Source organism: Monopterus albus, unplaced genomic scaffold (assembly GCF_001952655.1).
Source record: "Monopterus albus unplaced genomic scaffold, M_albus_1.0 scaffold128.1, whole genome shotgun sequence".
In the NCBI taxonomy this organism is placed as follows: Eukaryota; Metazoa; Chordata; class Actinopteri; order Synbranchiformes; family Synbranchidae; genus Monopterus; species Monopterus albus.
The window spans coordinates 28,377-40,883 of record NW_018128008.1 but is presented as its reverse complement, the minus strand read 5'-3'; the positions used below and the strand labels follow the sequence as shown (position 1 = coordinate 40,883).

Genomic DNA, 12,507 nt, shown 5'->3' with positions numbered 1-12,507 from the left:
AAAGTCCCAGGAGGAAGCGGAGGAACAAGTCCAGGTGTCCATTTGGACTGTGTAAAGCCTCATCCACGGCATTCTGGTGGAAGAGTGTTAGTGCAGATTCTTCTTTTGTTCCAGATTCCTGGGAGGTTGTTTGTTCTTCTTCCAGCAGATTGACTCCAGAGGTGATGAAGGTCAGATGGACATGAAGAGCAGCCAGAAACTCCTGAACACTCAGATGGATGAAGCAGAAAACCTGGTCCTGGTACAGCCCTTTCTCCTCTTTAAAGATCTGTGTGAACACTCCTGAGTACACGGAGGCTGCTCTGATATTGATGCCACACTCTGTCAGGTCTGACTCATAGAATATGAGGTTGCCTTTCTGCAGCTGCTCAAAAGCCAGTTTTCCCAGAGACTTGATCATCTCCCTGTTCTCTGGACTCCAGAGTGGATCTGTCCCAGCTCCTCCATCATACTTGACCTTCTTCAGTTTGGCCTGAACCACCAGGAAGTAGATGTACATCTGAGTCAGGGTCCTGGGCAGCTCTCTTCCCCCTCCGGTTTTCAACACATCCTCCAGAACTGTAGCAGTGATCCAGCAGAAGACTGGGATGTGGCACATGATGTGGAGGCTTTGGGAGCTCTTGATGTGGGAGATGATCCTGCTGGCCTGCTCTCCATCTCTAAACCTCTTCCTGAAGTACTCGTCCTTCTGAGGGTCAGTGAACCCTTTGACCTCTGTCACCATGTCCACACACTCAGGAGGGATCTGATTGGCTGCTGCAGGTCGTGTGGTTATCCAGAGGCGAGCAGAGGGAAGCAGCTTCCCCCTGATGAGGTTTGTCAACAGCACATCCACTGAGGTGGACTCTGTGACATCAGTCAGGACCCCGGTGCCATGTGAAGTGGATGTCCTGGTTGGCTTTGCCTTCAGCCCAGTCCAGGGTGAACTTCTGGGTTAAGACTGTTTTCCCAATGCCAGCCACTCCCTTTGTCATCACTCTTCTGATTGGTCCATCTCTTCCAGGTGGGGGTTTAAAGATGTCTTCCTGTCTGATGGCTGTTTCTGGTCTGACTGGTTTCCTGGATGCTGTTTCCATCTGTCTGACCTCATGTTCATTACTGACCCCCCCAGTCCCTCCTTCTGTGATATAAAGCTCTGTGTAGATTTGATTCAGAAGGGTTGGGCGTCCTGCTTTAGCAATCCCCTCAAACACACACCGGAACTTCTGCTGCAGCTCAGACTTCAGTTTACGTTGACAGACTCCAGGATCAAGCCCTGAGTGAACAAACCAGAAGTTATATCAGTGGATCCTTCAGGAAGTCAGAGACTCTAAACATGTCAGTGTGTGTAGAGTTTGTATCATCAGTGGTGACAAACAGCCTGTGGTCTGATGCAGATGTGTGTAGCGTATCTACAGCAGAGTGTGTCAGTGGAAACCTCTCCCAGGACGCCTCCACTTCCTCTTTCCACCATGTTAAACCTGTTCAAAACCTCTTACTGCTCTGCAGACGCTCAGCCAGCTCCTCCTGCTTCATCCTCCTCAGGAAGTACATTGTGATCTGCACAAATGACTCTCTGCTGCTCCTCCTCTGCTCTTCATCTTCACTGCCCAGCTCCTCCTCATCCTCCCTCTGACTCTCTAAGTAGTCTGGGTAATCTGGTCTCAGGGCCCTCTGGATCTTCTTCAGCTCGTTTTTCACAAAAGTGACCATGTTCTCCTCCAGCAGCTGGAACAGATTGAGAAAGAGAACAATAAAGTGAAACTGGTCGAACTCAACATGTGATTCCTGTGTCGGTCTAAAGGCTGCTGGTCTGAACACAGCAGCATGGAGTCTGTCAGGGCCTAAGTGGGTGTTTAGTGCTCACTAGGTGGTTCCTAGGACAAAGTGTGAGTGCACAGGTACACACCATAAATATGGAGTCCAGGTCTGGCTGATGCTGCTGTGCAGACTGATCACTGTGAACCTCTGAGCTCTGCTGCTGAACTCTGGGGAGGAAACAGAGACTTGAAGGAAAAGCCAGGACCCACATCTGACACAACTTATTAAAGGTGACTGATGAGGTCAGACTCATGCAGCAATGACAGGAGGATGGCAGGCGACTCGGTCAGGAATCATGAGGGAGGAAGAAACCAGGCGGTTTTCCAGGAGATGTATGGCTCAGTAACAATCTGTTTTCCCCTCAGGAACTACATATATGTCTACATATGGCCCTGCTGGCCACAGCAGCTGCCGTCCTGATCAGCCCTCAGAGGGAAGGGCTCAGTGTCACACAGCTTTGACCTCTTTACACAGGACAAATATCAGGTCTTCATTTGACATGAAGAACTTACAACTGCAGCTGCTGAAGCCAGTTTGTACCAAACCTGGTTTACGGCAACATACGAGGCTGCTCCCACTGACTTTGTCTCTGTGTACGGGGGCAGGGCCTGAACTCAACACTGACCTTCATCATGGTTTGTTTATATTTTTATGGAAAGAAACAACTGTGGCTAAATGTAGCTGTTGATGCTAGAGATACTGGAGTCTTAGTGCTTTTAGATCTTATGTTTGATACAGTGGATCATAGAATCCTTATATCTTGCCTGGCCCAGTGTGTCAACGTTCAGGGGGCTGCTTTTAAATGATCTGAGTCATATCTGACCAGTAGGATTTTGTCTATGAATACTGGTGAGTTCTTATCCTCCACTGCTCCTCTCTCTTGTGGGGTCCTCCAAGGCTCCGTTCTCAGTCCTGTCCTTTTTCATTATAGAGGCTTCCACTGGGGTCAATTGTGAAGAATTACAGCCTAACTTTCCATTGCTGAACCAATGATATTCAAATGTACCTGCCTTTGAAAGCAACAAGGAGAAATTCACTACACAGTCTGGTTGACTGTGTGAGAGACATTACACCATGGCTGATAGACTGTGTGATGTTTGGGGGCCCAAGTTCAGCAGAGGCCCCTAATTACAACCTGGGCCCTGTGGCCCCACACTTTAAGCCCCATGTGAAGAGTCCTGGAGTGATAGTTGACAGTGCACTCAAATTAGATCAATAGATTAGCTCAGTCAGTAAATCTAGTTTCCTTCAGTTGAGACTTCTATCCAAGCTGAAGCCTTTCCTGTCTTTTAATGGTTTGAAAAACGCAAGTTAAGCTTTGATCGGTTCTAGTTTAGATCACTGAAACACGCTATGTGCTGGAGTTAATCATTCATCCATTTCCCATCTTCAGCTAGTGCAAAATGCTGCTGCTCATCTTCTAACTAATGCATGTAAACATGACCACGTCACCCCAGTCTTGCCTCAAGTCACTGACTGTTTTACAACTGATTTTAAAAAGCTTCTGTTTGTTTCTAAACCTTTAAATGGTCCAGCAGCCCCTGTCTCACAGAGTTCTTATATCACCACATACAAGAAGAATCTGCCAGGTCTTTTAACCAGTTATTGTGTGATGTGCTAAAGTCAAAGGTGAAATTTAGGAGTGACTGAGCTTTTGCTGTTGCAGATGTCAAAGAGGTTGCAGGCCTGAAACTGTGGACCAGCCTTCACCAGATATCAGTCTGCTACTGCCAACAGCTGACAAAAACAAAAAACAAGCCCTGGAATAACAGGGGCGAGCCGGGAACTTAGAGCTGGGACCTCCTGAGGAGCGTTCTCCGTGACGCACAGGGTGGGGGTAACCTTGGCGGGGACACTTCTGTCAGTGCACTGAAGGTAGGACGCGGGGACATTCTTGTCGGCACACCAAGAACCTCCTCTTGCCGAAGGAACGTCAACCTCAGAGGTTTGAGATGCAGGAACAGGCAATGCAGATTGCCTTCAACACCTATGGCCGCGGGGGACAGAACATGGTTGTGGCTTGGAGATGGGCTGAAGATCTGACTGGGGTTGATGCTGCAGCAGGGAACCAGGCTGGGGTTGTGGAGGCAACTGCTGCAAACCAGGCTCGAGCTGCTGCAGCTGCTGGGGGGCTGGCTGGCGTTGGCCCTTCCTTCTGCTCTTCCCTCCATTGTAGTGGTTAAAACAAACAGTATATGTCTAGTAGTTAATTCTTTGTTAACATATTCCTGATTAACGTGTTATGGGATATATTACATAAATGTCTCTTAGAATAGATATTAAAATAGACTTCTAGTGTTAGGATAGGAAAATACTTGTGTAACTAGGAAAGGTCAGCGACCTTCTGTTTTCTCTGTGCTGCTCGAGGAGGAAGTCAGATGGTCAGGAGTTTTCCCTAAAGAAGGAGATGACAGTGCAAGGCTGAGCTAATAAGGAAAAGAATGTAAAGGAGGGTAAAGGGAATAAAAAGTAGCAGGGGGGTTGATCAGGAGTGGTGTTGTGCGTGAAGACCCTGGGGGAGAAGTGACCAGACTACCTGACTTCCTCTGCAGAGTGACAAAAGACTAAAGGACTAACAAGGTGCTCCTCTTTCCCATCCACAATCACATTTCAATAATATTGTTCAATAAATGATTCTTGGTACTGCAGTAATTTCCCTTGTGCATTGATTTTACCCACTATACCATCCAGGACCTCCCGGACAAAGGGCCAACCGAGTACCGGCAGAGGGTGAGGAGTCAAGACTGGTGGGGACTGGAGCAGGATTGAGGACTGGAGACATGTAAATGGCGCCCAGGTGCAAGGAGGAGCAAATGGTCCAAGGAGTCTGAGAGGGTGAGGGCCTGGGTGCTGCCTCAGGATGAAGGGACTCGCGGGATGTGGCTTCTCTCAGTGTGTGCAGCATGTGCTGAAATGCCTTCACCCACGCGAGTCCCCCCAACTCCCGGTGCTGGGTCCATATTTGGCTGGTTCATTCTGTTACTGGCCCAAGTAACTGAGGAAGGGCTAGCACCTGAGTTTGCTGAGTCCATGTTTGGCCAGATCATTCTGTTACGGTGGGGTTTCCCTCACCAGGGGGTGTGAGAGAGAGAGAGAGAGAATGAGGACTCAGGGTGCAAACTCATGTGCTAGTGGGAAAGTGTCTTTATTGCTATATACACAGAGGAGGACAAAGTCAATGGGTTATGCGTGGTCCAAACCAGGGTTGAGCAGTGGAGGCTGAGAAGACCAGGATGGGTAGGTAAGCAGGCAGGTAAGCAGGCAGGTGAGCTGGCAGTAACCAGGAGGATCAGAGGACCAGGATGGACAGGTGGGTAGACAGGAGAATGGCAGGAACCAGAGGACTGTAAAGCAGCAGGCAGTCAGATAAGCAGAGTAACAGTCGCTGTCAGATAAGCAAAGTAGCAGTTGCCGTCAAGTAAGCATGGGAGGGAAGATTGCCGGTGGTAGTCATGGCAGGAAAGATTGACAACTTGTGTGGCAGCATCGAACATAAAACTCAATCTCACCATCAATGTCACTGTTAAAATTAGTCATTAATGATCTGGCGATGAAGGAGCGTCTGCCGGTGCTTTAAGTAGGGACAGTTGGTAATAAGAGGATGTGTTTCAGCTGTGCACCACACCAGGGAGTGAATTAGCAGGTGGTGCATCTCAGCTGTGTTGCCGAGCCTGCAGGACGAGAGCGGGAAAGAGAAAGGGGAAGAGAGGCAGGTAGCACCGACCAGGCCTGACAATTACAACTAGATATTCTAAGTTAAATTAGCATGAAATTAAATATACCCATTTACATTAACAAGAAAACCTTAGTTGATTCCACTAATATCCTCTCTGGTGTTTTACAGTGTACTTGTACATTTGCAGTACCTTTGTGTGGGGACCCTGAATTTTCCATTTGGACACCCAACTTAAGAGTTTCTACTGAAATATTATAAATGTGTCAATAAGTATGTTGCATAACAGTGGGTGCTGTTTAAGGCTTAGCTCCACCTCCCAGGACCCTCCTGGAAAACAAAGGACAGCAATGGCTGTAGAGAGCCACTGTTTCATGTGCTAGATGGAGATGAGAGACACCGGCCAGGAGCTGTGGCAACATGTCTGACAGCAGTGTGAGATCCAGCTGCTGTCTGCTTGACCACTCAGAAATTCAGGGCCCAGCTCACTAGTGTGGCTCACCTGGCACCTTTAAAGCCTGAATGCCCTCTATTTGTTTGTTTACAAGGTACCAACAACAACTGTGGAACTGATGGAGGAAGATGAGCAGCTTCCTCAGCAGTTCAGTCCTGAAACAAGACACGAGACACCTTTGTAGGAGAGGCAGATAATAACAGGGTTAAAGTAATTATTACCTTTTACCAGCAGGTTGTTCAGATTTAAATTTAATAGGTTGATGCATAGACCGGTCACTCTTCATGGACACACGGCTGGGTTCAGGACAATCTGGTCTCTGCCGCCGCCTCCTGATTCCAAAAAAAGGAGGTTTAATTTAACACCTGAGCAGGTGGTTCCATCTAAAAACAGATTATAAAGCTCTGGACCAAGTTACAATTTATCTCCTGATGAGAGCCAAAACAAAAACAAATTTCAGTTTCCATTCTTACCTTTTACCAGCAGGTTGTTCAGATTTAAATTTAATAGGTTGATGCATAGACCGGTCACTCTTCATGGACACACGGCTGGGTTCAGGACAATCTGGTCTCTGCCGCCGCCTCCTGATACAAACAAACAAGTGGCAAATGAAAAGTAGATTGAACCTGAAAGCAGCTGAACTGGGAGCAGACTGGGACCAGTTGAAATGCTGGAAGCAGACAGAAAACCAGTAAAAAGCCAGTGGATAAGTAACATTCTCCTGTTCACCACCACGTGTCTGATGACAGACGCCGTCTCATCTTGGTCGACCGGTCAGGTCTCTGTTCATTCAGACAGTCAGTAGTTAATGAGGAGCTCTGAGCTGCTCCTGAGCAGCTGAGTGTCAGATGTGACAGTGAGTGTGAATCCTGATGGTGCAGTAATGTGTGGTGCTGAGCTCTGACATGGAGAAGAGTCCTGGACAGTCAGAAATCCTCATCTCACCTGGGAGCTGTGCTCTGGCTCTCATGGTCCCCACACAGAGGGCTTTCAGAGGGACGGCCTCCCTCCTCTCTGTCCTCACACCGACTCATGGCAGAGCTGCACTCGGTCAGTACAACAGCAGCACTGACAATGTTCCTGGGAAGATGCTCGGCTGCTGAGTTCACATCCAGTCCCAGAGACTGTGGAGCTTCAGCTGTAGAGGAAACACAGAGAGAAGATGCTGCTGATTCTCCTCCATCAGTCCGTCTGATGTCAGCAGCTTAGCTTCACACACTTACAGTCACCAGACGCAACACGCTGAGTGAAGAGGCCACATTAGGCTGTGGGACACTGGGACGGCCATTTCTCCCTTTATTCTGGCTCTGACCAGACCCGACTGGTCTCTGATGAGCCCAGACCATCATCAGCAGACTGCTCACTAATGACACAAACCCCTGCAGCTCCATATCAAACAGGTCAACAGGAGCTTCACTTCAACAGCTCCAACAGTAAAATGCTGCCGACACATGAAGGCATCAGGGACACTGAGCTCATCATGCCTGTTATAGTCCAACGCTCACGGGGTGCGTTTTACTGCACCATGGACTTGGTCTCTTGGTACTGGCACTATATGGAGCTGATAGGACGCTGGACTCTGACCTGAGGAGAGCTTTCAGTGCCGACCTGGGACCCATTGCTGTCCCTGTTTCAGTTTGACTAATGTGGCTTTTCCTGTTTTCACCTGTGTTACCTGTTTCTCTACCTGTAGACTGAGCCCCGCCTCCCTGTGCACACTCCTCCTCCTGTTGGATTGCTGGCGTTCGTCATCACCAGCCTCCAGGCTGTCAGTAGGGTCGCCTCCTTCACTAGGAAGAAATAAATGTGACATAGAAACAGCTGCTCATGAACTCTACTTCTGTCACGTAGCTCTGCTCCTTCTTGCTACTAGCAGCTGGACACGGTGGCTAACTGTTAGCACAGGGCCGAGCTCTTCTCCAGACAAACAGCAGCTTTTCACACACAAACACATGTAGGTTCGACTTGTTACAGTCCCACGAAACTAAGAGTGAGACCACAGAGCAGCTGGGACTCATTCACACACTGAAAACTGACACTTACCAAAGCTTCACACGGAGAAAAGACCTACTGCCAACAGGGAGAGAGTGAAAGTAAAAAAACCTGGGCGGAAAAAAACAACAACAGACCTGGAACCAGGAAATAACCAGAGAGACAGATGGAGAGAGAGACAAGACACAAATGGCAGCACCGTGATCATTCTAATGTCAGTGTAACATGATCACGTCAGCAGAAACTCAGACATGCTGACTTTATTTAGAGACACAAGGAGAAGAAACAACATGTTGTGAATCTGCCGAGTGCCTCTCGCAGAGGCTTTGGCTATTTAAACAAAGGACACTGTTGTCATGGAGCCGCTGAGTTCAATATTTTACTTATTTGATTTTATCCTTTATATTTCTTGATTGATGTGAGATGATCTGTGCTCTGCTCTGGGCTCACAGTTCCTGGGTTGTGTTGTTCAAATGGTAACTTTGTTGTTAGTTCACTTTTGTAAAGTTTATAAAAAAACTGTGGGCTACAACTTGAGCCTCGTTGTTTTAGTCTATGTTTGTTCACTTTTTCACCCATCTCTTCATTAATCACTCAGTTTATGAGCTGTTACCAGCTCCTGTTTGCAGTGTGCCTGTAGATGTACACACAGCTCTCACTGTGTCACTGAGGGAAACTTAAAAACATGAGGATTCTCAGTGAAGTTCTGCAGATTATTTTACTCTGATTTCTAGGCAGGTTTGTGAGCAGTGATTTGTGGTGCACATCAGATTTGATGATATCCTCGGAATGTGCAGGTCACACTGAATCTAAAAATACATGTCATGTGATAATTTTACAAATGGTCAGCAGGGGGCGATCAGAACTCGGCTATGTGGGCTTCACAGCCCAGTTCAGGTGAGGAGTGACCATGATGTGGCCTGTGCTGCTGTGTTGAACAGGTAAGAGTCCTGTAAATGGGCAGCTCCTGTCACTAAATACAACATAATGGTGTGTAATTTTGCACACTCGTGTTTGGGCAGTAAATGTTACTGTGAAGTGACCTGACGTGCCAGGATGGGATCTGTGTATGTGCTGGAGTCACTGGCAGTTTTCATTTCATCCTGCCGGTTGCTGTGGAAGCAGAGGAGATAAGAACTGTGTAAAGAGCAGTTTCAGGTTTTTTCAGGCCTTTACTTTAGGATGTGCAACACTGCTTCACAACAATAAGTGGATCAGAAAACAGATAATCAGTCACTCACTGTTTTTTTTTTGAGCTACAAACAGTATGTTTATATTTAAAGTTAGGACTCGTACAGACACAGCGAGCTGGTCCTGACAGTCTGTAGATACAGGGGTGTAGGAAGGCCGGGCCCAGTGGCAGCTGCTGACAGTATACCTGCTCTTTGGCACTGTTCCCACCCCCACCCCCCGAGTAAACCCTCAGCTACTTTATCACAGCACAGTTACACTCCATCTATTGGAGGGGATTAAAAATCTAGAGGTTCTGAACAATACAGCAGCCAAACACAGACACAGAGCTCCTTTTAGGTTTTCACTGTTCCCGTGTAAAGGGGGGAAACGGAAATACAGCAGACCTGCTGATATGACAGGAGCCAAACCGACCCAAAGGGTGGGGCCCTGTCAAGGGGGTACTAAGGGTCTGAAATCAGCGACCATACAAGATAGGCTGCAGTGTCCTGCTGGTGCCGTTTGCTGCATAAATCGAGAACCCCTTGGCAGTGGTCTAGGACTTGTCTCTGCGCTGCAGAAGACAGAGACATAGTCTAAGTCTGACTTTTTATTATACCTCAGTCAAAACCTGCAAACAGACTTTATTCAAACTATTCAACTAGACAAAAAAAATGCAAGTTCAGTCAGGCAGATCGGGCCGGTAGTTGGGCCCCTTTGCCATCTTTTCATTTTGATATTCTCTTCTTTAGAGCTGCCTTGTTTGGGAAGTGAGAAGCAAGACTCCTACTCTGAGCTCAAAGGAGAAGCCCCCTTTTGGTCACAAGTTTGTAAGTGTTTATGACTTCTTTGTGGTCAGTTTGGATGTCCCTCTCAGTGGACAACACTCTCCAGTTACTTTTTCAGGCAAAAAGGTGAGAGTTTGGTAGTAGGTGACCCAGGAGGGTTGATTAATTGGTGAGTTGTCTCCACAGTGTTGTGATAGACTGCTACCATGTAAGAAAGAAAACCTACAGAGCACAGGGACTGGATAAAATTCAGGTGAGTGGTAGACAGGAAGTAAGTAATGATTTGTTCTTGTTTTCACAGGGCTGTGACCAGATAATGTCAGACCCAGGGCTCTTCAGCACTCAGGAGACTGAGAACAGGTGAGTGCAGAAGTTCAGCTGTTCTTCATATCTCATGTCCGAAATCTATTCTTATTCAAGCATCCCCATAAAAGAGAGAACTGTGCAAACACAGACAGCCCACCAGGTGTCGACATCAGACCATGAATGACTTGAAATAGCCCTACCATTTAGCTGATTTGCATCAAATATGACAACCTGAATTTGGTGCCTGTGTGGATTTGCTTAATAAATATAATGTAATGTCACAAATGTGTTAGCAATGAAGTACACCAAATTTTTGCCTTGTCCCAGGGGAGGAAAGTACAAAATCAAGAAAGTATTTGTGTAATTCAGGAAATTGCAGGGAAATAGTGATGTAATTCAGGAACAAATAGTCTGTATGTGGGAAGTTATGAACAAAAACATTATAATATTACCTCCCTGTGGCAGACCTGGCTCTGATTTTGAACAATCCTGAAAAATTGATTACTGTGGATGATCTATCAGCTTGTCTGTTTTCAGCTGCCTGGCTGTCACTGACTGCAGACTCACCCAGCTGTTCTCTATGGCAGTGGTCCCCAACCTTTTTATCACTGCGGACCGGTCAACACTTGACAATTTTACCGCGGCCCGGGGGGGGGTTACGTAGATTGTTTATATTGTTAATATAATAATAAACGTGAATCCACTGTATTGAAATTTTTAACTCCCCATAACGCTAAATCAATGGGAGCCCTGAGCCCCAGCACTCGTTTCAGTGTTGTGGTGGCGATCTCAGGGTATTCTGTCATGACTTTAATCCAGAACACCGACAGAGTTGTTGTCTCGAACATACTTTTAAGGCCGCCGTCATTTGCGATCTCCAGCAGTTGATCTTCTTCTTGCACAGACCTGCTGGATTCACCTGGTTTGTTGACAAATGGGTTGCGGATCCATTCCTTGGCAGTTCGTGGGTCCTTTGTGGTTGGGAAGTAGCGCTCGAACTCTTTTAAAAGCAAAGACAGGTGATCGTGCACCAGCTGGGAGAATGAAGGCTCAGGCTCAGTCTCACCCAAAATCCCCACTAATGTTTGAAACATGTCCAAAATGCCTCTGTGGACGCGCCGTCCCCACAAATCCAGTTTGGCTTTAAATGCAACTACTTTATCTGCCAACTTGAAGACAGTTGTCATTTTCCCCTGAAGTGACAGATTGAGTTCATTAAGCAGGCTGAATATGTCCACAAGTAAGCCAGTTTTGGCGCTCAAGTAACCGAGAGAATACGGTCATTTTTCAAAATAAAAGATCGTTCAGACTCAGATAATAAATAAAACGGAAATAATTAATGATTTCTTGTGCGGCCCGGTACCAATTGATCCACGGACCGGTACCGGTCCGCGGCCCGGGGGTTGGGGACCACTGCTCTATGGCACATGCACACAGCCCGTTATGAACAGCGCAGCCCGTGGGATCTCGTTATACACAGCGTGCCATCTGCATGTAGACAAAAACAAGCTCCATTAACCTCTTACACTGTCGTCCATAATCATGACCTCTTAGCCCAGGGCTGCCCAATACGTCGATCACAAAGGTAGTGTCGGTAGATCTCGTGTCAATATAATCAGCTTAGTTAATGCTTTCAAACGAAAAATGCAACATTTTGGGGAATTTCCAAAACCTCGAATCAGAGCTGGAGATGCAACGGAAAGCATGTGTGCAACTTGATATTACACTACAAAGCAGATTGACAATTGTCGGTCAGAGTTTGACAAGCGCTTTCAAGACTTTGCCTCACTCGAGCCAGTCACTACATTTTGGGAAGATATTGAGGTTGATTCACTCGCATCAAAAATTGCAACGCTGTTTCACCTGAACTGGTCTGGAGTGGAGGATGAGATATTGACACTACAGACTGATATTCAGCTGAAGTCCAGGGTTAATGGACCGTTTTGGAACTTACAGAGGAAAAGTACCCAAATATGAGGAAATGTGCCACTGACTGCGTTATTTGGCTCTACTTATTTAGTATGTGAGTCAGCATTTTCTCACACGGAGATTATTAAGTCCAAATACCACTCCACCATGACTGATGACCATTTGGAAATCTGCTGGAGGCTGGCTACCAGCAGCTACTGTCCGGACCATGCAGCCCTGACTGATTGCATTCAGTGCAAGTCATCAGAGTAAACTATCCATCCATCCATCCATTTTCCTCTGCTTATCCGGAACCGGGTCACGGGGGCAGCAGTCTAAGCAAAGATGCCCAGACTTCCCTCTCCCTAGACACTTCCTCCAGCTCCTCCGGGGGAATGCCAAGGCGTTCCCAGGCC

At 47.2% G+C, this 12,507-nt stretch overlaps 1 protein-coding gene across 1 annotated transcript in view; it reads right to left on the bottom strand.

The window, feature by feature from the left end:
- Positions 1–7,423, bottom strand: part of LOC109967379 (NACHT, LRR and PYD domains-containing protein 12-like) — a 13,220-nt gene extending 5,797 nt beyond the window's left edge. Inside the window, 6 exon segments of the mRNA XM_020612894.1 lie at positions 4–872; positions 874–1,255; positions 1,479–1,707; positions 1,889–1,967; positions 6,401–6,511; positions 6,873–7,423. Of these exon segments, the coding sequence (XP_020468550.1) occupies positions 4–872; positions 874–1,255; positions 1,479–1,707; positions 1,889–1,967; positions 6,401–6,511; positions 6,873–6,961 (1,759 nt within the window). The 5' untranslated portion in view covers positions 6,962–7,423.
- Between the last annotated feature and the right edge of the window lie 5,084 nt (positions 7,424–12,507).